General features: G+C 48.4%; 1 protein-coding gene across 1 annotated transcript; it reads right to left on the reverse strand.

The window, feature by feature from the left end:
* Positions 1-8,049: 8,049 nt before the first annotated feature.
* Positions 8,050-27,745, reverse strand: LOC115517101 (alpha-1-antiproteinase 2-like). Its single transcript, XM_030320240.1, is given in 3 exon segments — positions 8,050-8,563; positions 27,139-27,676; positions 27,679-27,745. Coding segments are annotated over 3 exon segments (1,119 nt in total).
* Positions 27,746-27,886: the final 141 nt, after the last annotated feature.

Consider the following 27,886-nt stretch of genomic DNA (forward strand, 5'->3'; position numbering starts at 1 on the left):
AGAGAAGGAGTCCCTGACGCAGAGTTTCGCGGACAGGGTTTGAAAGGCAGCGCTGTACTGGGTCGGGCTTTGCAGGAGCAAGGCTGGGGCAGGCCAGTGCTCCCAAACACAAAGTCATATTAAGTAGCTTTTCTGAGCAAAGAGAACTCGAGAAGTTCCCTGCACGCTTTCCTTCTCAGCCACTTGTGGAGAGACCGGAAACCCAGCTGGCCCCTTGTTCGCCTCCGGGCCTGTCGGACGCCCGCGGGTAGTGACGATAAGGCAGTCCTGCCCTCTGTGTCACACAAATGCACCTAGACCGCTCTCGGTGGGTTCCCCAAGTCATGCAGGGGGGCCGCTGGCCCAGTGGCACCAAAGTGATTTCACACAAGGTTGTCACTTGCTGCTTTATTGAGTTGATTGCTCAAAGGAACACAGGTCTGCCACGGTCCAGGTAGCAAGGGCATGAGAGAACTAAAAGCAGAGAGAAAAGTCCAGAAACTAGCAGGGGATGTGAAGCTGCCAGGAGGTCACGAGAGTGACACGGGTCTGCAGATCCTCCCGGGAATGTTGGTGTCGGGGCAGTGGGCTTGGCTTGTGAACGTTCCACTGTTCTGGACGTTGGTGTGCTCATCTGGGCCACGGGGATAATGACTCAGAGGGGTTTTGTGCAAAGACCAGAAGATAGACCCACGAGCTGTGGGCTCAGCGCGCTCCCGATTCATTTTCCTTTTTCTTCAGGAGCCCAGGACTGTGGAGGTGGAGGCCAGCGCGTCCTCTGGCCACCTGACGATGCTTTTGCTATGCGATTTGTCACTCTCCCCATGGAGAGAAGGCTGTGACCGCCTTCCTTAAACATTAACAGCAGGAAAGGTCTGTTGAAATGAAAGGGGGGACAGATGGGACCTGGGGAGGGACCGGAGGCTTGAGGCATCCTCCCTTCTTCTCCTCTCTCATCCATGGTCAGCTCTGCTCGGTGCACCGCCTGCGGGGACCGACGTTCCGGGTGCTGATCTCAGCAGGCGCTGCCCCTCCTGCGGGGGTGGCCACCCTGCCCCTGGCTCTGGGCGCAGACCCTCTGATTGCCTTCCTGGGGCCTGTAATCCCCCCTGGCTCTGTGAAGGCTAGATGCGTGAGCCGGCCTCTCCCAGGGGGGACAGTTTCCTCATCCAAAGGGATGGAGGACGCGTCTCTCGCCCTCAGGCTTGGCTCTCGCGGTTGGCCGGTTCGCTGTCCTGCTCTACTCATCCCTCCTCGAGGGCACAGTCCCCTCTGCCCCTCCATCGTCTGTGCTCCTGAGATGCTCCCGGCTGGCATCGCTTTCCCCTCGCCTCTCAGAGAGGCACTGGCCTTTCTATTGACTCCTACCCATATTCCAGCCCCAAGAGTCCTGGCGTTTCCACCTCCGAACGCCTCTCCTGCCCCACCCTTCTCACTGTCCATACCGCCTCTCTCGGAGGCCTGCCTGCGTCGTCACTGGCTGTCTCATCCCCCCCGCCACCCTCAGACCCCTCTGCTGCCGTCCCCTTCCCTGGGACATCGGCTTGAGCTCCTTCAAGCTCAGATGCAATCCCGCCCTTGTTTACAGCTCCGCTCCCCCCCCACCCCCAGGTGGTCTTCCTCCCCCAGTTCACAGGGTGACTGTCCCAGCGCCTTCGCCTGTCAGACAAGGCCCCTGTGGAGTCAGATCCCACTCACCACTCACCGCAGAGCATCCCCTCTTGCCTGCTCCCATTCACACCCCCTCCACTACCTGCCTTCTCCCAAAGTTGGCTAATATTTCCGGGTGTTTCCCCTTCCTACTCCCCAGAGATCCCACGGTGGTGTTAGGACTTCAGGACTCAGTCTAGCGGGAGGCTCACCTCTGATTCTTCCGGAACCACGAGGGGATGTCCCCGCCCTTCCGGAGGGGTCAGTATTGCAGAAACGCACCTGGCCTCACGCTGTCCCCAGAGCAGGGGCGCTTGCCTTGGCGGGGAGCCTGGGAAAGGGGGCATTACCCCTCACCCCCAAGTGAGGCTCAGCCCTCTCCTTGGGAGCAGCTGTCCCCAGGACGCCACTGGGGTGTTGCAATTCACCATTTCCACGTGTGACGTCTCCCCCCACCCCCAGATGAGGAACCCTTGGTGGCCGGGCCCTGTGTACCCCAGGGCAAGGCATGGGCATGGACATCGCCGGGGCCCCTCGGTGCATGTTGAATGAAGGAGGAAGGGAGCCACGTTATAAATGGCCCAGACACCCGGATGTTTACTTACCCTGGAGATGGTTTGCAGAGAAATGCCCATGATTCCTGCACGGCCATTGAATACATCCAACAGGCCCGCTGAGGGCAGGAGCCGCTCCAGGTGACTGTTCCCAGATAGAGAGAATTTTGGAAAGCACAGCCTCCTCCTGTTACTTAGGGGGAATGAAGGGGGAAGACAGAGCTGAGGTCATGTCACCTAGTAAGTGGCCCTGGCCAGCGATCTCACCGCACGTAACTTAATAGAATAAAATCTGTGTCAGCCGTGTTTACTGGGTGCCTTCAATGAACAGACCCGTGCCAGGTACTTTATAAGGTAATTTCATTTTGTCCTCACGGTGGCTCTGGGAGCTGGGTGCCACGAATGCCCACCTCCCATCAGTGAGAAAATGGGGAGTCCAAAAGGTTGAGTGATTTCCCCGAAGTCACACAGTTTCTGAAGGGCAAGGATCGGACCCAAGTCCGATGCCGTTGCTGCTTGGACTGGCCTGCCACCGGGCCCTGCGGAATAGGAGGCTGTCCGTCTGTGTAGCCTTGCCCTGTTGCTTTGGCTGAGTGTGGCCCCGGGGCAGGGCTGGGAGCCCCTGTGTCCTACCTCTCCTGGTTCACCTTACGGTGTCCGCCCCGGAGAAGCACACTGGGGTTCACAGCCGCAGGGAGACCGTCTGCCCTGGGCTTGCTTCCCTGTCTCCACCGCGAGCTGAGCCGACAGTCTCCTAACAGCTGCAGGCGCCTTGCAGGCGGGCCGAGCAACCCACGGGGAGGAGAGCTGAGTCCCTCCGTCTTCTCTGGGGGCACGGCGCTGGGGGCCGAGAAAGTTCCGCCTGGGCGAAAACCTCAACCGTTAGCTCAGTGCGGTTTGCTCCCTGTCTAGTCAGCCAGGTCTGGGGAGGGGATGAGAACACGGGGCGGGCAGGGTGCAGGAGCCCACAGCCCACGCCCGGGGTCATCCTGCAGAACAGAGGAGACTTTGTCTCGCAGGGGACATCTGGCAAAGTTTGGAGACGTTCTTGGTGGTCACGAGTGGTGTGTGTGTGTGTGTGTGTGTGTGTGTGTGTGTGCCGGGTGTGCTGCTGGCATCCAGTAGGTAGAGCATCTGGGCATGGGGCCAAACATCGCATAACACGCAGGATGGCCCCCCGCGGGTGAGGAGCGGTGTGGCCCCTGATGTGCTGAGACAGAATGACGGCTGTAGAGACCGTATGAGGGAGGTAGCCCTGGCTGATGTGTAATGACCGGGGATCTCCAAGGTCTGCCTGGAACCAGTGAGACCTCCCTGGAGCCCAAGTCCGGGCTTCCCAGAGTCCCATCTGGATGTGAATTCCCTCGGATCTTGTTAAAATAAAGGTTCTAGGGGCGCCTGGGTGGCTCAGTCAGTTAGGCGGCCGACTTCGGCTCAGGTCATGATCTCGCGGTCCGTGAGTTCGAGCCCCGTGTCGGGCTCTGGGCTGACAGCTCGGAGCCTGGAGCCTGTTTCGGATTCTGTGTCTCCCTCTCTCTCTGCCCCTCCCCTGCTCATGCTCTGTCTCTCTCTGTCTCAAAAATAAATAAATCTTAAAAAAAAAATTTAAAATAAAATAAAGGCTCTAAGTCAGTAGGTGTGCGAGGGGGCCTGAGATCCTACATTCCCGACGAGCTCCCTGATGAATCCAGCGATGCTGGTCCCTACGCTACACTTTGAGTAGCCGAGGCCTCACGTACCTCGGGGAGCCCGCGAGCTAGTCAAGAGCATGGCGAAGAGGAGGGAAGTGCAGGTGGCTGGAATACCACGACCTGGCGTGAAGGGGCCTGGTCCTGGCTCCCACTGGGTCACTCACGGGGCGCGGCGAACGGATCGGTTACAAGCTGGACGACAGCCAGCCAACCACGGCTTCTGCAGCACTGTAGTTTGTTCATAGGTCTTCTGTGAAAACGCATGTGGTGTGTTCAAATCCCGTTTGGGACAGGCGGGGGGGGGGAAGCTGAGTGAGACATCGCTCAGTCCTTTACAGCGTCTCAGGGCTGGGAAATCCTAGCACGCACCGTCAGTCTCTCCGAGGAAGACTGGATGTTTTGTTGCGACATGAGGGCACCCCATCTCCCATCTCTTTTGCAGGAGTGTTTGGCTGAGTCCTGCCTAATAATCGGGGTGTGAACTGGGGGTCACAGCCCTGCCACCCCCTGTTGCAGAGGGTGAGAGGGGGGCTGTTGAGAAGGGCTCACTGCCTGCGGGAGCAGAAATCGTTGGGGTTTTACCTTAGCGGGAGGGGCTGAGTCCACGTGTCAAACGTCTCTTCCACGAGAGCCTCTTGGGCCTCCCGGCCTGGCCCGGGTCGGGCAGAACGAAGACCGCGGTGGTGTTGCAGCCGGAGGGCAGCCGCAGGACGTAGCTGTGCAGGTGGCTGGTGGTGTCGGAGCTGGAACCAGCCCAGCCGCTGCATCACGGGCACCAGGACGGTGACCCCCCTCGCTCACCAAGAAGGGTCTGAGCTCAGTGGGCTTTGGGCCACAGAGGACTTTCCATTTTCCTGACAAGAGAAGGGACAGTGCCAGCATTCGTGGCAGGGGGCACTGGATGCCAGACATTTCTCTCGTTTGGAAGATAGTTCAGGAGGGGCTACTGCATCGTCCTTGGTGCGGGCAGTCGGGTTGCGCACCGGAGACCGTTGTTGGAGGGGAGCTTACATGGGGCGGGGGGTGCTGAGGAGAGAAATAAAGGGAGAGGGAGATAAGAAATGTCAGGGGAGGGGAGTTATCGGTTCACATAAGGTCTCCCTGAGAAGGAGACGTGGAGGAAAAAACCTGACAGGGGGAGCGTGTGATGACACGACAGGGAGAATAGCCCCGAGAGAGGGCATGGTATGTGCAAAGGCCCAGGGGCAGGAATGGGTCTGGTGTGTTTGAGGGGCATGGGGAAGCCTATGGAGCCGGAGAAAAAGGAGTCAGGGAGAGGGTGGTAGGAGGGGAGGCCAGGGATGGAAGGGGGACCATCAGTTTCTTCATGTATAAACTGGAGGTATAACAGCTACCCCACTGGAGATCTGCGAGCATTCAGTGAGATGCTCTAAGTGAAGCCTGAGCCCAATGCCTAGAAAATAGTAGCTGCCCGGTAATTGTTGGCTATTAATTCTACTATTACAGTGCTCGCTGCGACTCTACCAAATACGACGCTGTACTCTCCCCCGTGTCAGGTGGAGAAGCCCAAATGCAGTCTATAAGGAAACCGTAGGCTGCAGGGCCCGAGGAGCTTTGTCAGGGCTGGGCTGAGCCCACCCCCTCCTCCTTTGGAGTTGACTTTCGGTCTTCTGGCAGCTGAGGCTCCTGGCCAGAAGCTGAGGGGTCCAGCTCCGAGGGGCCACACGGCCAGCCCCGCAGGGCAGGAAGCGCTGAGAACCAGGAGGCTGAATTTCTGAGCGCTGTCATCTTGACAGTGTCTGGATTCCAGTGAGGCAGGTGTTATACGGTGCAATAACCTCTGGCACATGCAGAAGCCCCCGGTCTTGCGGGACAGAGAGGAGTAATCAGAAAACGACAACGTCGCGTGTTAAGTCTTGAGATTAAAGAGAGGAAGTGGTACCACCCCAGACCACAGAGGAGAGACGGGTTTGTCCCCTCCAGTGGCTCTAACCCTCCTGTTGACCGAAGACCCCCAACTCTCTATGCACAGCCCAACCATGCCTCTTATGAGCTCCAGACCCACATCCCCCGCCGGCCATCTGGTCACCTCCATCCACATGTTCTAGAGGCACCTCACACCCAGCAGGTGGAAAACAAAAAATATTTCTCCCACCGCCACCTACTTTGGGGCACGGTGGGTAGGGTTGCCAGACAAAATATAGGATGCTCACTTACATCTGAATTTCAGAGAAATAAGAAACACTTTTTATTTATTTATTCTTTTTTATTTTTTTTTTCAGCGTTTATTTATTTTTGGGACAGAGAGAGACAGAGCATGAACAGGGGAGGGGCAGAGAGAGAGGGAGACACAGAATCGGAAACAGGCTCCAGGCTCTGAGTCATCAGCCCAGAGCCTGACGCGGGGCTCGAACTCCCGGACCGCGAGATCGTGACCTGGCTGAAGTCGGATGCTTAACCGACTGCGCCACCTAGGCGCCCCAAAGCACTTTTTAATAGAGGTATAACTATGTTTTGTTTCTAAATTTGGAAACCCTAGCGGTTGTTAAAGAAAGCTTCTTGGGGGGCGGTGGCTTTGGAGCCGAGCCCTGAAGGGGGGTGGTTACCCGATGGCGGGGGACATGGAGGAGAGATGGGGAGTAAAGGGGTGAGCGACCTCTGTAGAGACCCACAGGCAAGAGGGGTCACACAGTTCAGGAAAGGGGTGTTGTTTCATGTGACTAGCCTAGGGGGCTCTTGGATGGGGGAAGGGTGGCGAGGGTGACAACAGATGTGGTTGAAGATGTCAGCTGAGAGCAGGTCACTGAAGTGGTCCAACCCAAAGACGTGGAGCATGACCCTAAGTGCCACAGTTGGGTTGGCGTGACTTACAGGTTTTCAGCAGTGGAATTACAAGGTCAGATTTGACTGATAGCATGGTTACCCCAACCGCAGGGTGGAAAATGGATTCAGGGAGGCAAACTGCAGACAGGAAAGCCAGTTAAGAAGCAACTGCAATACTTTTGGTAAGAGATCACGTAGCCTGAATGAAGCCAGTGGCAGTGGAGCGGGACAATGGGACAGACTGGAGAACGATTAGGGAGCAAACATCCACAGGTCACGGTTCCGGTTTATAAGTGTGGTGTGGGAGGGAAAGGAGACAGGTGATCGGCCCAGCTAGTGGTTTGACCTGGTTTGGGCAGGTGCATTCGGACTTAGAGGGAAGGAAATGGAAGAGAGGATTTGGAGGGGGGAGAAACAGTGGGAAGAAATTCTTCTTGCTTGGACCATGCTGAACTTAGGACACTTCTTGGACATTTGGGTGGAGGTGACCAGGCAATCGGTGGGGGGTATGGGTCTGGAGCTCATGAGAGGTTGGCGCTGGGCATAGAGGAGTTGAGGGTCCAGAGTGCAGGAGGGGTAGGGGCCACTGGAGGGCCAAGCTTGCCCAAAGAAGATGACTGAAGGAGAACTCTATGAAATACCGTCATTTAACGGGGCTCTTCGTGAGAGGGAGATATGCAAAAATGGCCGAGGTAGGGGAAACAGGAAAGGCATGCTGAGCCCACGAGGGGAAAGTGCCAGGGAGGAGAGTCCACAAAACAGAGTTAAATGTAGCCAAGCTGGGTGGACGCAGAACGACAGGGCTCCCGGCTTAACAAGGAGGTTTGCTCTTTGAGGGTGGATGGGAGACAGCTTGCAAAACCATTTGAGATGCGCCCTGGGTCCAGAAGCAGGGCTCGTGTTTGGTAGCATGGAAGGCAGCCTGGGACAGCCGCGTGGGCAGGGCTGGCTTCAAGGAGGTGCAACCCAGCTGTCATCAGGGCCCCAAATGTAGCTTAATGCTCTGCGGTCGCCACCTTGAAAAGTGAGTTTTGAGCAAGGGCCCCAACATATTCATTCACTGTGAAACGCACAAATTACGTAGCGGGTCTGTGTGGGGGCACCCCTACCTGAAACTTTGGTTGCGATGGGGCTATAGCCTGAGAGAGAACTAGAATGTTCAGGAGAAGGTATCGGAAGATGGGCTGCAGGTACGGGAGAGACAGGAGTTAAGGGGTAGCATTCTCGGAGAGGTAGGGGAGAGTGGGGCAAGAGACAAGCTGCAAAGGGTCCGAATAACCCCTAGAGAATGGCTTCCCTTTAAAGAAAAGATAATTGGCCAGAATCAAGACAGTGTCTGGGGTCCATTCCTGGGCCAGCTTCCCGATCTTGCCGCTGGCAAAATGGTGCATCTACTCCCTGGCTACTTGGTTGTTCCCGAAGGGGATGAGGAAGACCTCCGTGTGGGACAGATTCTGGGCGATGTCGACAAACCTGTGTGACAGGTACTGCCTCTGGTCCACAGACAGCATGCTGCCCATGTGTGGCTGGCACGCCTTCAGGGACCGCAGCGGGGCAAGGAGTTGCCAACTGAAGTGCTTGTGACCATGCTGTCTGGGACCTGGACGAGGGGCAGGCCCAGACCCTCTGGGACCTGGGTGCGTGCTGCTGGCCTGGCCTGGAGAGCCAGCAAGGCGAGGGGGGGTGGAGAAGCTCAGCGGGGACGAGATGATGTTCTTGCCTGGGTTTGCGGCCACCGTCCGCCTGTACGGGCTGAAGACTGAGTGGAAGTTGTTCGGGAAGGTTGAGGGGGCCGATGGGGTCACTGGGGTTGGATGATTTCCTCGGTCTGGAGCCCCTTGGCCACAGGCATGGGGACCCAGCCTGGCCACCAGTGGCCAGAAGAACAGAGTCGGGGGCACCATCCTGGACAAACAGGGACACAGAGCACCGTCACCCAGTCCAGTAGGGCTTGGGACCCCAGAATGCTTCCCGTTGCTCTCTTCTCCATGGAGCGCCCTGGGGTCAGCTTTAACAGGAAGTTCAAGGGGAACAGTGAGCACTTGGGTGAGACACAGGCTTTGGGATCGGGTAGACCTGGGTTTGAATCCTAACTTTGGAACTGTGGTTAGCTCGATGCGAGAACGTGGCGGGTGAAACACCGTAGGTGTTCGGTAAAACCATAGGCGTTCGACAAAAGGTCCTAGCTGTACCCTGCAGGCTTCTTTAGATTTTAGTGATAATAATAAATTCTATTTAAAATGTAATAGTCACACTATCAAGATTCAGCTCCTGCCTGCTCACTCAATCCTGCCCCCCAAAGGTAATCAGTTTTAAGAATTTGTCGTACGTTGGCCTCGAATTTTTTGTTTGTTTGCTTAGGTCTGTGTATGAATTGAATATGTGATATTGACACACAGAACGTAGCTATATGTATGAATAATCATATGGGCACACTTCAAAATGAAGTGGAATTACATCTTGCATAGTGTTCCATCACTTGCTTTTTAATTTGATATACGCTGGATGTATTTTGCTAATCTGTCAGTAGGTGCCCATCATTCCATTATTTTGATGGTTCTATATATTGCATAGAAAGGATACACTTGCTATGTTATTAAATCATCTTTACTGATGGGTGTTGATTTTTTTCAAGCTTTTAAAAATTTACTTCCTTTGAAAGAGAGAAAGAGTGAGTGAGCTGGGGAGGGGCAGAGAGAGAGAGAGAGAGAGAGAGAATCCCAAGCAGGCTCCATACTGCCAGGGCAGAGCCCGAGGAAGGGCTCAAACTCAGGAACCCTGAGATCATGACCTGAGCTGAAATCTAGAGTCGGATGCTTAGCTGACTTAGCCACCCAGGTGCCCCTGTTGATTTTTTTTCCTGCTGTTTCAAAAATGCTGCGTGAACAATGTGAACGATTTTGTAGCGTTCACATATGACTTTGGCATGCATTTAAATTTCCTAGGTAATACCAATTTGCCATCCACAAAGTCTGAACCAGTTCTGTTCCTACAAACTCTAGGTGAAGCTGTCTACTACGCCATGTTCTTTCTGATTGGATATTGGCATCATTTTATTGTTGACTATGTAATAGATGGAAATAGCCTTTTGTTGTACCTTTTTATTATGGTTCAGTTGTCTTTTTCCCCCCTGACTGGGTTGCAGAAAATTCTTAAGTACATAACAAATACTGAGCCTTTGCTGGTCATAGATGCTGCGAGTATTTTCTTTGGCTAGTCTGTCTTTGCCTTTCATCGTAAAGAAGTTTTAGTGTTTTGTGCACTCTGATCTGCCAACAGTCACGCTAATGAAAGACTCTCCTGTCCCAAGATTATAAGAAACCACACACACCCATTCCTTCTTCAAGTACTTTTTTTTTTTTTTTTTGTATTTTATAATTCTGTGCTTGTCTCTTTAACCTATTTGGAATTAAATTTGCATTTGGTGTGATGTGAGGCTCCAAGTATCCCATTCCTCAAATGGGCAATGGATTGAACTGATAGCATTTATGGACTAAACCACAGTTTCCTCGTGGATTTGAAAAGCCATCATTGCTCTGTAGAAAAGTCCACTTACATGGGGCGCCTGGGTGGCGCAGTCGGTTAAGCGTCCGACTTCAGCCAGGTCACGATCTCGCGGTGCGTGAGTTTGAGCCCCGCGTCAGGCTCTGGGCTGATGGCTCAGAGCCTGGAGCCTGTTTCCGATTCTGTGTCTCCCTCTCTCTCTGCCCCTCCCCCGTTCATGCTCTGTCTCTCTCTGTCCCAAAAATAAATAAACGTTGAAAAAAAATTAAAAAAAAAAAGTCCACTTACCACAGATTTTTCTGGACATTTTATATTGTTCCTTGTACCCACTTGCCTGTTTTTTCTGCTGGTACCATCCTGTTTTGATTATTGTAATTTTTAAAATACATCAGATATTTTGCAAGGCAAATCACTTTTGTCTTCTTTTTCTTTCTTTTTTTTTTTATTTAAAAAAATTTTTTTTTTCAACGTTTATTTATTTTTGGGACAGAGAGAGACAGAGCATGAACGGGGGAGGGGCAGAGAGAGAGGGAGACACAGAATCGGAAACAGGCTCCAGGCTCTGAGCCATCAGCCCAGAGCCTGACGCGGGGCTCGAACTCCCGGACCGCGAGATCGTGACCTGGCTGAAGTCGGACGCTTAACCGACTGCGCCACCCAGGCGCCCCTTTGTCTTCTTTTTCAAAAATTATCAGTTGTTTATGTGGGTTCATTCCACCGGATGGACTTCAGAAACGATTTGCAAATTGGAAAAATTCCAGATGGGATTTCCATAAGAACTGTTTACTTGAGAGAAAACATCTCTCTTTCTAAAAGTGAGTCTTTTAAACCAGGATGCAATATAGCTCTCTAACAATTTAGGCCTTTAAAAGAAGTTTTTTTTTTCCTATACAGGTCGTTCCCCTTTCCTGTCTGTTACACTTATATTTCCATAAAGTAGTATATTTATGCCCCCTTTTTGTTACCATTACAGATTAGCTCCTAGGCATCAGCTTCCCACCTCCCGCCGTGCTGATCGATCTGGAGTTGGGGACCTGATCCAGGACGGCCAGACTCTTCCTTCAGAATTTGTACTTGGGACTGAGCCGGCCTGCCCCTGTCCTGTGGCTGACTTTCCTGTCCTGTGAGCATGGGAACGGTGGTGTTTGTCATGGTGGGATGGGAGAAGCTGATGGCCTGGTCTAGAGAGAAAGGGATGGCAGGGGGAGGGTTAGGTAGGCTCCCCGAGAGAGGGAGACAGAGAACTCCTGGGTTCCCCACGCATTCCAGGCCCTACACCAGGAATCAGGGTGCTCTGCCACTCTGTCCGACTGGGCAGGGGTGAACACCAGCCCATCCCCCCATCGCCCTCTGCCGTGGTCACATCTCCCCATCTTTGGAGCCCCCCCCCCACTCCACGCACAATGCTTTATGATTTGGTAAAATACGCACCCTCGTTCTAGAGAGTTGCTGAGGAAAACTTGGGGTTGGGGGTTGGGGTGAGGGGGTCGCTGATTCCCCCCATATCCCTTAAAAATGTCCAGAATCTGAATTCTAGATCAGTGGGAAACTCCATTAAACCAACATGGAGTATTCTACTGTAGGGAGTGATTGTACGCTCAGGGCTAAACTCTTTGTTGAGCCGTAGTTACATGAAATAGTGTGTGTGCTCATGGCACACAGTAAGTGCTCGGCCAAAGTTGGCTGTTCCTCTTTCTGTTAGTGGCTATCTTTTTTTGCACGGTATTCTTTGATCTACCGTCTGTCCTTTTCTGTCTCGTCCCGGGAGGCTGACCCGTCTGCCCTGTACTGCCAGGCGCTCCTGTCTGCTGACTTGTTCTTGGGTGTCAGGGTGGGTGTGCTGGGCAGGAGGAGAGAGGGGTTGGAGGATTGGTCCCCATTCCTCCCTACTTCAGCTCCAAGCCTCTGGAGCAGCTGTATCCTTCTATCATCTTGGATGCTTCCAGACAGTGCCTCCTTCATGGCCCCTGCTCTCACCATTTCTTCCCTTTTCTGCATCAGCTCTGGGCAGGCAAGAGCCCCCTCGCTTTGCTAACTTCTGGGGTCCTCACCAGAGACCCTCCTGTTTTCCCCTCCAACTTTTCCATGCAGTCTCTTCATAAAAGTCTCATCCTTTGAACCAATACTCTGAGCAATACTCTACTTAATTCTCACAACCAACCCTTGCAACGTTTGGAGTCCAGGGGAGGTGAAGTGGCTTATTCAATAAGTGGCTTGTTCAGCCAGTGACGGAACCAGCATTCGAGTTCAGGTCTGCTGCCCCCAAAGGCTTGATTTTTATCCTTCACTGCCTCCCTATTTCTGAACGAGGTGACCCTACAATAAGACCCACCTGCAGGTAAGCCCCAGATCTTATGGTTGCTGCTCTGTTCTCTTCCCATACCCTACCCCATGTCCCAGCCCATAGCCATGCAGAGAGGACTATTCCTCAGGTACTAACTGGGAGCCATGGGGGCCAGGAATGAGGCTCAGGGAAGGTAAGTTTTACTTACAGGCCAGGTACTAGGAGTCTGATGCATCCACAGCACCCTCAAGGCTGGCCTCTGTGGGCAGCTGTCCTTGGTTGAGGAGAAGAGAGGGTAGTCAACATTAGTAGCCAATTCTGGTGGTCAGGGAGGCAGAAACGCACAGGAAGGTCAGGGTGTACCCTCGTTAGGCAAATGTGCCAGCCCTCAGCCCGTGGCACCTACATCTTTGGGGTACGTAATGTGCAGTGCTCACTAGAGGGACAGGAGATGCTGAACTGACTTGGCCATGGAAGGTGGCTTTGTTACATTGTCAGAGAGGCTAAGGCGGAAGGACAGATGCCACATTCTGTTGGCAAAGTGTTTTTCCATCTTCCCATCCATTTACATTCATTTATGCACGCACCCATCCATCTGCTTCTGAAGCCCTATGCTTAACCCTGGGTGGGCGTTGAGGGGGGATTCAGAGTGATCTCATTTCTGCCGTCAAGAGGATTGTCTCACTTGAGACCATGGATATCTGTTGTCTCCATACTCAGATACCTCAGGGATGGGTATTGGGGTGTATGCAACTCTGGGCTGGGGAAACCCTGAAGTGACTGACAGAACACTGGGTTGACAAAAGTCACGTTAAACTGACGGAATGTAACTAGAGTTGACTAAGATGAAGCTTCCTCCACCAGACGGAGTCTTGAGTACTCAGTGGACGCTCCTGGAAGAAGGTATACCTGAGCTGGACCCTGAGGGATGGACAGAATCTGGGCAACCACACCGGAGGAAGAAGAGATGTGGACTAAGCAAACTGTGAGTTGTGCCCCAGATGGGCTCAGATTCCACCGTCGTCACACTGTATTCCTCCAATTTGTTCATGTGCCTTTTCTCCCTTTTGCACTTCTCCAGAGTGTGAGCAGTACTTTATTTCCCAAGCAGAAGCCCAAGGACCAGCAGATCAATATAGGTATAGTACTCATAATGATAGCAACACATGCAGGGATGGCTGCCAATCTTATTTATTTGTGTAACGTGTTCCAGGTGGTAGACTAGGTGCTAACATGACCCTATGAGGAGGTGTTAGTCTTTTTTTTTTTTTTTTTTTTGCAGGCAAACCCTGGAAAGGTTGAGTAACCTCTTCAAAATCAACTGCTTGTTGAGACTGAGGTGAGCTTGGCATGCAAAAGTATGTGACACCCTGATCTGCCTTCTACTGTAATAGATGGCTTCCTGAGCACAGGCACATTCTGAGGTGGCTGCAGTGGTAAGAAGAAAATTGGAAAGGTGGTTTGAAGGCTTAATTAGAGATGAAAAAGAAAGCTATTCATATGGTATTGGTTCGGAGCTGGTATCTGGTATCCATCAACACACACACACACACACACACACACACAGAGCTAATCTTGGTTTAATAATTTCTTCTGAAGTATCTTCTAGAGTATCTAGAGGATCTTTGGACGTATTTTCTTGCAATGAAGTGGCCAACAGTTTTTACCTGACACATCAATGTGAAGCCATTGGTAAGGGCTGCCAAAAAGACTGAGTTGAGAAGGCATTAGAGGCTTCATCTTTCTTATGAGAGTGCCTTAATCCATTCAGCAGGTCTGTCTTGGGCATGGGCAGAGGAAGTCAGTTACTTAAAATGATGGAGTTACCAAAATCTAGGACCCTGGATCTCAGGTCCCCCCAAATCTAGGGGAGCGTTGGACATTTGGTCCAGGAGAAGGGGAGCTGAAGGAGAAGAACGACTCAAAAGGTAAGAGCCCAGACAGTGAAGTGTCCCAAATAATTTCCACATGGAAGTCTTGAAAGATGCAAAACAAAGTCATCTCTCGCTTAGAAGGGAATCAAGCTCAGAAAACAGAGGAACTGGAGAAGGCATTTTAGAGATCATCTGGGACAGGAAAATAAATGGTGTCCGTCCATGCTGCCATCTTGGATCTCTTATAGTGATTCCCAGAATCTTATCTTGAGAAGGATTCTGGAGGCTCTGTCTGAACGAAGATGAAAATAGGGCCGCGGTTGATTGGTGAAGTCTGTGTGGATGTGAGGGCTGAAGAAGTTGCCCCTGACTATGTGTTTATCATTTTTAGTCTAGGCCATTTTATAGACAAGGAAGTAGAGGTTGGGGGAGGTAACGGGAACTTACCAGGGGTCACATAGTCGGGAGCAAAGTGAGAATTAGAATCCCTTCTCTTGCCTCATGAGCAAGCATTCTTTCTACGCCAGTGGACATTCTGTCAGGACTGACAATAAACCATAGTCAGTTCTCACAGTGTCTAATATGGAAAAACAGCTGATATCAGCCGAGTATTGATTTTGACATCCACAGTCTTGCCGACCTTCGCCTGCAGCCATTTGTTTATTGTACAAACAAGCCTTTGAGCCTGTTTGTTAGCCCTCATGGGGCTTATCTCAATCTTATCTCTGAAGTTTTGCCCCCATTTCTTAAGCACTTACTGTGTGCTTAAAGCTTTCCATATAATCCCTTATTTAATCTTAGCTGCAACCTGTGTCTTTGTGAATGAGAAAATTGAATTTGGGTGGCTTATCCAAGATGATGTAAGTTTGTGAGTGGTTAGTGCCAGGAACAGAACCAGGCTCCAACAACTCTTTTGCCTGGTTGCCATGGCTGGTTGCTTGGGTTCCTGTGGTTCGTTTGTTTGGTTGGTTTTTAAACAGCCCTGTCTTGCGTCTTTATTTGTGGAATAGTGTTGGATGTCAGAAGTCAATAGTGGCAAAACTCTTTGCTTGTAGCCCCGTTATGGGCATTACTGTTCTTTAGATGCCAGTGGGCAGTGACTTCCCTTCATCATCACCTCCTTTGAAGGCAAACATTAGCTCATGGTCAGTTCCCAGCAACCCAAACCCCACATTTGTATCTACTCGAGGAGTTCAAGATGGAGATCGGTCTCTGCTAGCCTTCAGAGTGCCTCCCTCAGTGCAGACTAGAAAAGGCACCTGCATTAGTCGGCTAGGGCTGTCAAAACTAAGTACCACAGATTGGCTTCCTTAAGTGGCTGAAATGTATTGTCTTACATTTCTGGAGGCCAGAGGTCTGAAGTCAAGCTGTTGGCAATGTTGGTTCCTTCTGAGGGCTATGAGGGAAGGATCTGTTCCAGGCTATTCTCCTTGGCTTGTAGACTGACCATCTTCTCGCTCACTTCTTGCTGTAGCTTCGTATTATTTCCCCCTATGCTCACGTCTCCGGGACCAAATTTCCCTTTTTTATGAAGATACCCGTCATATTGGATTAGGGTCCACTCTAATGCCCTCCTTTTAAGTTGATGACCTCTATGAAGACTCTATCTCCAAATGAAGTCACATTCTGGGGGTACTGAGAGTTAGACCTTCAACATAGGAATTTTTGACAGGGGACACAATTCAACCCATAACAGCGTCTCTCTGGCCCCTGCATAACGTGACAAGGAATGACATTCCACTTTTCCCCACCTCAACATGTTATTCGGTCAGTTTCAAAATGTAGAGTCAAGTAGAAAGACTTTCACAGTGGACACGTTAAATCTACCACCGAGATTCAATCATTAACATTTTACTACACTCATTTTATCACGTACCCGATGAAGTAATAACATCTTTATGTAAATTAAAAAGAACACCTGCTATACCAGATGGATGCCACCTCATGCCAGGGCGCACAACTTGGCAAGTGTAGCGTGGCCTGGATTTCACGCCCCACGCTCCCTCTGTCAGGCATCCGTGGGCAGTGCACAACCTGTCCCCCTGTCCTTTTTGACCCCGAAGACAATCCTCCAAAGAAGCAGCAGTGCGATAGAACGTCTACAGAGCCCTTGCTTCTTTTTCAAGGAAGTTTGTAATGAAGTTATTCACCAAATTTACACAGAACTTACACACAGCACAATGTATAGTCCTGGGCTGGCGTGTGGTTGGCATTTAGCACAGACAGCTGGACCAATGAATGATTTACTTAGTATAAGACGGTTGAGCGAGAGAATGATTCGTTGACTGAGTCTACTTCTGTATGAATTCAGTTTATATGAACAATAACTAGGAGTCGAAAAAGTGTCCAGACACCAAAGTCAGGGGGTGCCCACCAGGAAGAAATGTGTTCCTAGAAGTGGCTTTTGTGGCACAATTATTGAAATGCCTCAAGATGACAATTATCCTGAAGCCCTTTGGTTGACCACGCACGTTGCTTCTACTGGGTTTCTGCTCACATTTAGTCCTTTACCAGGTACCACTTGGTCCCGTGGGGGGAATGTTCGCCAACATGCAACTATAGGGGATTAGAGCTGCGTGTTTATGGGGGACTCAGCAGGATCACAATCTAAGGCCAGGAGAGAATCATTGAAGGTCTAGCCAACAAGAAGAGCAAAACAATATTTGTCAGGGCAGTGACTTTGGAGATAGCTGGCATCCCCCCGGGCTGGAGACTGAGTTAATATTAACAGGCCCAAGGTGATGTGGCCTTGTGCAATCCTGAGCCTGGCCACCTCCTCCCCAGCTGACAATCCTGTTTGTCCACTCTGCCTCTTGCCCCTCAGCTGCCCTTCGGTTAATGCCCAGAGAGGAGGTTGTAGGCTGGGTCTCTGGGCAGCAGCTGATGATGCTGTCACTCTGAGCCAAGAATGTCCAGTGTGACTCTGCCCCATCAGTATGCCTTCAGTGGGGGCCACGGAGTGTCCGGGGGCAGGAGCACTGGTATTCAAATCACTGTCTTTCAGCAGAAGGGCGTGTTAGCCCAGAAGGGGCAGCAGGTGTCTGTGACAGGGGAGTACGCTCTCAGACCTCCTTACACCTCATCTTGCCTCGCCAACCAATCCTCCTCGCTTAACAGCCTCCTCACCCACGGCAACATTCAGCAAAGTGCATTCCACAGAAGCCTAGAGATGATTTGTAAAAAGAAAAACAGGGGCTTCAGGGTCAAATAAACTTGAGAAACGCCACATCTTCTCTTTCCCACTTGGATGGTAATACTTGGGAGGGGCTAAGGAATCACACTCGGTCTAGAGTTTTCCAAAGCCATTTCACCAAGGACCCTTTTCCCCCCATAACACAAACTAACATGGGAAATGTCTTGGCATCTCTGGCCTCTTCTGCTTCTCTATCTTTCATACTCTCCCCTTCTCTAGGCACCCTGCCTTCTTGCTTCCCTTGACCATGCCAGACACTCCTGCCCCAGGGCCTTTGCATCACCACATTCCCTATGCCTTGGCTACTCTTCTTCCAGATAGCTTGCTTTCTCATCTGCCTTGGGTTTCTCAGTGAGGCCTTCCCTCACCACTCTGTCTGAGCATGTCTCTCATACCCCAACACTTCCCATCTCCTGTCCCTGCATTATTTTTTGCTGTAAGACTCATCACTTACCCCTATTCTACGCACGGTATTGACTTACCAGAACTGTTGCTTATCCCCCATGGAGCTCCTGTGTGCAGGGATCTTGTCTGTTTTGTTCACAGCTGTGCATCGTAGATGCTTACTAAATAAGTGAATGCGTGTGTCCACACGAGAAATCACACTTTGTACACTGTTCTTTTGCTTTTTACCATATTTTGTTTAGAGATCTTGCCCTATCAGCCTATATAGAGTTAGCCTATGTATGGCATTCAAAAGCCTGCATGACATTCTATTAGAGAGATGTCCCTCATTTTATGTAATCGATTCCCTGTCGAAGGACATTTAGGGTTTTTTGTTTTTTTTTTTGCTCTTCCGTGCTGCAATTAGAAAGAACTTTTTTCCTTACGTTTGTTGCTTGTAAATATTTCCATGGGGTAAATTCCTCATGGTGAAATTCCTGAATCGAAAACTAGGGTATTTTTTTTCTACTTTTAACTTTAACAGATGTCACAAAACTATCTTTCCGCAAGATTGCACCCACTTCCATCCTCCCCCCGCCTCTATTATTGAGGAGATCTGTTTCTTCACGTGTAAACAGCAGTGAGTATCGTCAACCTGGCACATTTATGCCAATCTGACAGGTGGCATATGGGACTCTGGTTTGTGTTTTTAAAATTAGGACTGCGGTTGAGAAATCTCTTATATTCCCATTGGACGTTTGTATTTATTTACTTAATTTTTTAAAATCTATTTTGAGACAGCGAGCAGGGAAGGGGCAGAGGGAGGGAGAGAGAGAATCCCGAGCAGGAACCACACCCTCGGCACAGACCCCGACACGGGGCTCGAACTCACGAACCGGGAGATCACGACCTGAGCTGAAACCAAGAGTCGGGCGCTTACCCAGCGCCCCTGTATTTATTTTTCTGTACTCTGCCTGTTTAAGTCCTTTGCCCATTACTCTCCTGGGTTACTTACTGTCTCCTTATAGATTTGAGAGAGTTCTTTAAAATTAAAATGAGTCTCTGTCATATCAGCTACAAGATTTCCCAGCTTGTCCTTAGGCTTTGTTTATGGTATTTATGGCATGGCGTTTGCATACGTATTTTTTTTTAAACAACTTGATGTAAAATTATCATGAAAGCCATAGGATTAGGAGTAATAGCTTAAAATGTCAGGAATTTCACTGGCTTCTTTGGAGACCGTTGGTCATACAGTTATCGTTACTAGTACATTTAAAGCTAATTTGTATTATGTTGTCTTTCATTGTGGTAAAACATACAACATTCACCATCTTACGACGTGTAAGTATACATCTGGGTAGTACCAAGACATTCCCACTGTTGGGCAACCATTACCACCTGCCAGCCCAGAGCCCTTTCCATCTTGCAAAACTGAAACCCTGTCCCTGCCAAACACCGCCTTCTCGTCTCCTCTGCCCCTCACCCCCGGCACCCTGCTTTCTGTCTCTGTGACTTCCATACTCTAAGTACCTCGCAGAATTGCAGTCTCATGGTATTTGCTCTTGTGCGACTGGCTAATTTCACTGCCTCAACTTCATGAAGTAGAAGAGGCCAAAGCAGGCGTCCTGGGCTTGTTCCTGATCTTGGAAGAAAACTTTCAGCCTTTCCCCACTGAGGATGATGTTAGCTGTGGGCTTTCCATACGTGGCCTTGATGCTGTTGAGGGACCTTCTTCCTATTCCTCTTTTCTTGGAGTGTTTTTATCATGAAAGGGTGTGAAAAATGTTGTCAAATATTTCCCCTGCATCAATGGAGACAGTCACGTGTTTTGTTTTTTTCTCTTCATTCCGTGGATGCGATGTATTGTATTGATTGATTTCCATATGTGACCCATGTTTGCATTCCAGGACTAATTCCCGCTTGGTCGGGGCGTATGATCCTCCTACCATACTGCTGAAATCCCCTTGCTAGTGTTCGGTCGGGTGTCTCATCCATATTCATCAGAGATGTTGGTCTGTGCTTTTCTTGTATCGTCTTTGTTCTGGCTTTGGTATTGGAGTAATGCTGGCCTCATAAAACGAGTTAGGAAGTGGTCCCTCCTCTTCAATTTTTTTGGAAGAGTTTGAGGAAGGCATCTGTGAATTCTTTTTTTTTTTTTTTTCTAATACGGTGATAATTGTATCCATTCTTTAGCAGGATGTTCTTTAACCTCCATGCATTTGGAGGCTTCCCAAATTTTTCCTTGCGGTTGATTTCAAGTTTCATAGTGCTGTGATCTGAAAATATGCCTGGTATGATCTCAATTCTTTTATATTTATTGAGGGTTGTTTTGTGACCAGTATGTGATCTATTTTGGATAATGTTCTGTGTGCACTTAAGAAGAGTGTGTATTCTGCTGCTTTTGGATGAAAAGTTCTGAGTGTATCTGTCAAGTCCATCTGGCCCATAGTATCATTCAGAGCCATTGTTTCTTTATTGATTTTCTGCCTAGATGATCTGTCCCTTGACAATTCTATCCATTACTCAATGTTCATCATGATAAATGTAGTCACCATGTGTCAATACAACATTATTGATGAAGTCTTTGTGGTGATGGGGCATTCGTGGGGTCTGGAGCTGATGGCCAAGAAATAATTCTTTCTTTTGTTTTAAATTTAATTTATTTACATCCAAGTTAGTTAGCATCTAGTGCAACAATGATTTCAGGAGTAGATTCCTTAGTGCCTCTTCCCCATTTAGCCCATCCCCCCTCCCACAACTCCTCCAGCAGCCCTCAGTTTGTTCTCCATATTTATGAATCTCTTTTGTTTTGTCCCCCCCCTTGTTTCTTTATTATTGTTGCTTCCCTTCCCTTATGTTCATGTGTTTTGTATCTTAAAGTCTTCATATGAGTGAAGTCATATGATTTTTGTCTTTCTCTGACTGACTAATTTCACTCAGCATAATACCCTCCAGTTCCATCCATGTAGTTGCAAATGGCAAGATTTCATTCTTTTTGATTGCTGAGTAATACTCCATTGTGTGTATGTATGTGTGTGTATATATATATATATATATATATATATATATATCACATTTTCTTTATCCACTCATCCATCGAGGGACATTGGGCTCTTTCCATACTTTGGCTATTGTTGATAGCCTGCTATAAACATGGGGGTGCATGTGTCCCTTCGAAACAGCACACCTGTATCCCTTGGATAAATGCCTAGTAGTGCAATTGCTGGGTCGTAGGGTAGTTCTATTTTTAATTTTTTTAAGAACCTCCATACTGTTTTCCAGAGTGGCTGCACCAGCTTGCATTCCCACCAACAATGGAAAAGAGATCCTCTCTCTACACATCCTCACCAACATCTGTTGTTGCCTGAGTTGTTATCGTTAGCCATTCTGACAGGCGTGAGGTGGTATCTCATTGTGGTTTTGATATTTCCCTGATGATGAGTGATGTTGAGCATTTCTTCATGTGTCGGTTGGCCATCTGGATGTTTTCCTTGGAGAAGTGTCTATTCATGTCTTTTGCCCATTTCTTCACTGAATTATTTGTTTTTTGGGTGTTGAGTTTGAGAAGTTCTTTGTAGATTTTGGATACTAACCCTTTATCTGGTATGTCGTTTGCAAATTTCTTCTCCCATTCTGTCGGTTGCCTTTTAGTTTTGCTGATTATTTCCTTCGCTGTGCAGAAGCTTTTTATTTTGATGAGGTCCCAGTAGTTCATTTTGGCTTTTGTTTCCCTTGCCTCCGGAGACGTGTTGAGTAAGAAGTTGCTGCGGGCAAGATCAGAGAGGTTTTCGCCTGCTTTCTCCTCGAGGATTTTGATGGCTTCCTGTCTTACATTGAGGTCTTTCATCCATTTTGAGTTTATTTTTGTGAATGGGGTAAGAAAGTGGTCCAGGTTCATTCTTCTGCATGCCGCTGTCCAGTTTTCCCAGCACCATTTGCTGAAGAGACTGCCTTTTTCTATTGGATATTCCTTCCTGCTTTGTCAAAGATGAGTTGGCCATACGTTTGTGGGTCAAGAAAGAATTCCTGAAGACATCTTTGGTGCAAAAAGGTGATTTTATTAAAGCACAGAAACAGGACCTGTGGGCAGAAGAGCTGCCAGGGGACCCTGAGGAGAGGCTGGTCATATACTTGGGAGTTGGGGGAGGTAAGTTAAAGGGAAGTTTTCAAGGAGATTTTCAAATGCCAAAGAAGACTCACAAGATCCCGGAGGCCTAGCTATTGTCAAGCTAAGGTTGTTTTCCCCTGTAGCAAAGCATTAGCATTAAGACAGTAGGGGGTTCCTGGAGAAATGTTACACTCTGTACTTGCCTCAAGTATTTGTCTCAAGTATTTGTCAACGGGCTACAGGTTAGGAGGAAATTTAATTTTACCTGCCGTTTCTTTCTTGCCTTTGTTCCCCACACCACTACGGAGGGGTGATGTTGGGGCTCCAGGAAGCTGAGTCTATAGGTTTCTGGAGATTAGGCTATGATAAGACTGCCTTTTTCTTGTAATTTACTAAGATATTTGTAAATGAAAGGTGACTCAGGTCCAGCAGAACTTGTGATCTCTGTCAGTTAACTCATTTGTTTTTCCCCTTCCTTTGTTCTTGGGCAGCCAGGAGTGCCCGAGGGGTGTTTGTGGCCTGTCTGCTTGCCTTATGCTCCCTCATCAATCATTACAATATTACTGACTATATTCCTCCCTATGTTGTACTTTTCATCTCCTTGACCTATTTTATAACCGGAACTTTGTGCCTTTAAATCTCCTTGATCTTTTTCATTATCCCCTTCTCCCCTTCCCCTCCGGCAACAACCAGTTTGTTTTCTGTGTTTAAGGCTCTGTTTGCTTTTGTTTGTTTGTTTTGTGTTTGGGTTCCACATATAAGTGAAATCGTATCTCTTAGTCTTTCTCTGGAAGACTTATTTCATTGAGCACAATACCCACCAGGTTCGTCTATGTTGTTGCAAATGGTACAATCTCATTCTTTCTATGGCTGAGTAATATTCCATTATATATATACACACACACACACATTATATATATACATTACATAATATAATATATACACATATATATTATATATACATACATATATATGTATATACACATATGCATGTATATATATACATATACATAAACACCACATCTTCTTTATCTATTCAGCTATTGATGGACACATTTGGGTTGCTTCCATATTTTGGCGATTGTAAATAATGCTGCACTAAACGTAGGAGTGTATATATCTTCTCCAATCAGGGTTTTCATTTTCTTTGGGTAAATATCCAATAGTAGAATTACTGGATCATATGATATTTCTATTTTTAATTTTCTGAGGAATCTCCATACCGTTTTGCCACAGTTGACTGCACCAATTTACATTCTCACCAACGGTGCACGAGGGTTCCCTTTTCTCTGCATCCTCACCAACATTTGTTATTACTTGTCTTTCTGACATTAGCCATTCTGACAGGTGTGAGGTGATATTTCATCGTGGTTTTGATTTGCATTTTCCTGATGAGTGATGTTGAGCATGGTTTCATGTGTCTGTTGGCCATCTGGATGTCTTTTTCAGAAACATGTCTGCTCAGGTCCACTGCCCATTTTAAAATTTAATACATTGTTTTGTTTTGTTTTGTTTTTTTGGTGTTGAGTTGTGTAAGTTCTTTATACATTGTGGATATAAACCCCTTATTGGATACATCATTTGCAAATATCTTCTCCCACTAAGTAGGCTGCCTTTTTGTCTTGCCAATGGTTTCCTTTGCTGTGCAAAAGCTTTTTGTTTTGGTGTGGTCCCAATAGTTTATTTTTGCTTTTGTTTTTCTTGCCCGAGGGGAACTATGTTGCTAAAGATGATGTCTAAGAAACTACTGCGTATGTTTTCTTTTAGGAGTTTTACGGTTTCAGGTCTCGCATTAGGTCTTTAATCCATTTTATTTTTGTGTATGGTGTAAGAAAGGGATCCACTTTGTGTGAATTCATCTTTAAATGTCTGATAGAATTCAACAGTGAAGCCATGTGGTCCTGGGGGCTTTTTTGTTGGGAGTTAACTATTGATTCAATCACTTTACTAGTTATACATCAGATGTAACTAGTATCATGTGTCAATCTTCTGTTTCTTCCTGATTCATTCTTGGTAGGTTGTGTGTTTCTAGGAATTTTTCTACTGTATCTAGATTATCCAATTTGTGGGCATTCAAGTTTTTCATAGTATTTCCTTATTATGATCCTTTTTATTTGTGTAAAAGAATGTCCCCTCTTTCATTTCTGATTTTAATGATTTGATTCTTCTCTTTTTCTCTTAGCTAGTCTAGCTAAAGATTTGTCAATTTTGTTAATCTTTTCAAAGAACCAACTCTTGGTTTTGTTGATTTTCACTCTTGTTTTATTTTTTGAAATTCTCTATTTTGTTTATCTCTCCTCCGATCTTTATCGTTTTATTCCTGTGCTGGCTTTGGGTTAGTTTGTTCCTTTTTTTTCTTTTCTAGTTCCTTAAAATACGAAGTCGGTTGTGGATCTGAGATTTTTCTTCTTTGTAACGTAAATGCTTACAGCTACAAACTTCCCTCTTAGTACTGCTTTCTCTGCGTCTCAGAAGTCTTGGCCTGACGTGTTTTTATTTTCACTTGTGTTAAGATATTTTCTAATTTCTCTTGTGACATCTCCTTTAACCCATTGGTTGTGTAAGAATTGTTAATTTCCATACATTTTTGGATTTTCCAGTTTTTCTTCTGCTACTGATTTCTACAGTTTTCTTCTGTTGTGGTTAGTAAAGGTACTTTGTAGGATTCCAGTCTTTAAAAATTTGTTACAACTTGTTTTGTGGCCTAACACATGGTCTGTTCTGGAGAATGCTCCCCGTGCCCTGGAGAAAAAAATGTATTCTGCTGCTGTTGGTGGAGTGTTCTGTGTATGCGTGTTAGCCCAGCTGGTCTATAGTGTGGTTCAAGTCCTTCTTTTCCTTATTGATCTTCTGTGTGGTTTCCTGTCAGTTATTCAAAGTGGAGCATTGATTCTCCAGTTACCGTGTCGCTACCTCTCCCTTCAACTCGGTTAATGTTTGCTTCACGTATTTAGGGGCACTGAGGTTGGCTGCATAAATATGAGATGCATTAACCAATGCTTTCTTCAAGGACATTGCTTCTTTTAAAAATTTTTTTAAATGTTTATTTATTTTTGAGACAGAGAGAGAGACAGAGCACAACCGGGGGAAGGGCAGAGAGAGAGGGAGACACAGAATCCGAAGCAGGCTCCGGGCTCTGAGCTGTCAGCACAGAGCCCGATGTGGGGGTTCGAACCCACAAACTGTGAGACCGTGACCTGAGCTACAGTCGGACGTTTAACTGACTGAGCCACCCAGGCGCCCCCAGGACAATTGATGATTTTTATGTTTTATTGTGTGATCTAACCAGAAGTCCAAACACCAGTATTTAAGGTGGGTGTGAGCCTTTAACACTCTGACTAATTTTGATCCCCACATGAGCGCAGACCCCTTAGCTTCCTCCTTGTTGAGTGATCTGCCTGGCTTGGCCTTGCCTCTTTCTCTCTTTGTCACTCTTCTACTGAAACCTAGGCTATTAATTAGGTGTCCTGTCCCACTCCTAGAGAAGCCCATCTCCTGTCATTTCTGGCTTTCCATCTCTGTTATTAAATTGTGGGTTTCAAGGGCTCCTGGGTGGCTGAGTCAGTTAAGTGTCCGACTCTTGATTTCGGCTCAGGTCATGATCCCACGATCATGACATTCAGCCCCATGTTGGGCTCCATGCTGAGTCTGGAGTCTACTTCGGATTCTCTCTCTCTCTCTCTCTCTCTCTCTCTCTCTCTCTCTCTCCCCCTCTGCCCCTCTTCCCTGTTCATGCTCTCTCTCTCTCAAATAAAAATAAAATAAGACAAAATAATGAATTGTGGGTTTCAGCCAACGTTTCATCTTGCCTAGCACAGGGCCTGGACAGTGTGCATGTCCAATGCGTATGAATTAAGTGGATACGTGAACACTTGCAGTGACCTGGATTCTACACATGGAAAGGGAGACCCCGAGACAAGAAGATTAGGAATGGGCTCATCACACTCATTCTTGGGCCAGGTCCACCATTCTTTAATGTCGTCTAGGGAGGGGGCCCGGCCTGAAAGAGCGGGGTTGAACTCAGGCAGTTATTTTTGCATGGGATTCACCATCTTTCCCACAAAGAGGGGAATGTTGGTACTCTCATCCCTGATGATGACTAAGAAGGACCTGTTGAACTTGACGGACAGATGCTTAGACCAGGTGCTCCCTTCTGAAGGCGTGGCTCCAGAATAGTCTGTCACATTCTCATCGATGCTCAGCACAGCTTTAGGCCTTATGGCATGGAGGGGAGAGACACAGGGGGCTGTTTGAGGCAGAGACGGGCTACACCTTCCCCCACCCAGAGTTGGGAACAGGGCCCTATGTGATGGGATGAGAGCTGTCTTGGGAGTTCCAGGAAGGGATGTTTCCGAAGGCCCATCAAGGACCTGGGTCTTTCTAGCATTTCCTTGAAATAAAAACGAAAACAATGGCAAATAGGCAGTATTGCTGGCTGGGTGTCTACCATTTGGGCATTTTTACTAAAGGACCACAGGACTCACAACTGATTTATCATGGTGTAGTGGAAAAGATACGAATTTCCATCACAAGGATCTGGGTTCCATCCCATTTTCCCCACTAGCTCACCTCAAAGAGATGACTGGTATTCTTGACACCTTGGTTTTCTAAATGGGAAAATTAGAGCTATCCAATATGATGTCCCGGGGCCACAAAGGTGCTTCACGCTGGGAGTTTCATTCAGTGTAGGTGCTCATTAGAAGTGTGTGCGTGTGTTTCCATGTGTGAATGGTGTGCATGTGTGGGTGTGGATGGAGACTAGTAAGTGAAAGTTCTTTATCTGGTAGTTATGGGCTCCATCAGCTGGTCATGTTACTTACCCAACCATCTTGAGAACACAACTCCTTAATCCTTTTCTCCCCAGGGGCTGGCCCCTTCTCTGTGCCTAATATACTCAGGCCTCAGCCTCTCCCATCACCTGGCCAGTCCATGACTGTCCATGACTGATGATTTGACTGTCCCGCCCGTCATCCCCTGACCTTAGTTGATGGTGGGAAGTATGTCACCTGTTGTGTTTGGGAAATTGAATAACACATGCTTAGTTGCACCTGCCCTATCCCGTCCCTGACCGTCAAGGAAAGTTTACTAACTAAATGTTTAAGAACATTTTTGCATGTTTCCTTTTGAACCAGCTCAAGCTGGGGGTAAAACCTACCATGAAAGAAAATGTAATTCACCAGAACAAGAGCCGTGTCTTTGTCAAGATCTTTGATGAAATCCACAGTTTTCCCTTGGGTTTCCTTTTCTATATATTGGTTGATCCATTTCTTGGCCTCTTTGTTGTCTCTGAAGTGGACGGAGAAGGCTTCTGAGGGGTCCAGCTTCCTGACATCCTCCGAAAACGTATGTACTTGCTTCCAATTCTTGTCGATGAATAGTATACTTCTGGCGGTCAGCTGGCATTGGCTGTCGAGACGCTGTAAGCCTTTGTAGATATTGGCCTCAGGTGTCTCCTTGAAGTTAAAATCTAGGCCCTGCAGGATCTGGGTGTGAGTGTCACCGTTGGTCCCCAGGGAGAGCATCGAAAAGGCTATTGCGACGCTCACGGGGGAGCAGATGATGTTGTTGTTGGAGTGATGAGCCAGTTCATGGTGCGAGCCGAAGGCACACTTGGCCAGTTTGGGGGCTATGCTGGGGGAGGGTGCCTGCAGATGGGGCTTGGAAGCGTGTGCAGAGAGCCGGGAACCTGATAGCACAGACCTGCCGACAGGAGGAGGCCCCACGTGAAGGAGGATGGCATTGTCCTGCGAGACAGAGAAGGGGCACCATGCCCACGTCAGGCCGCACGCTGAGTCCCTTGGCCACTGACTGACATCACAGGAAGCATCCAGAGCTTACCGGACCCCTACCGTGTGCCGGCCCAGTGCCGAGGACTTCCCTT

Source organism: Lynx canadensis, chromosome B3, assembly GCF_007474595.2.
Source record: "Lynx canadensis isolate LIC74 chromosome B3, mLynCan4.pri.v2, whole genome shotgun sequence".
Taxonomy (NCBI): Eukaryota; Metazoa; Chordata; class Mammalia; order Carnivora; family Felidae; genus Lynx; species Lynx canadensis.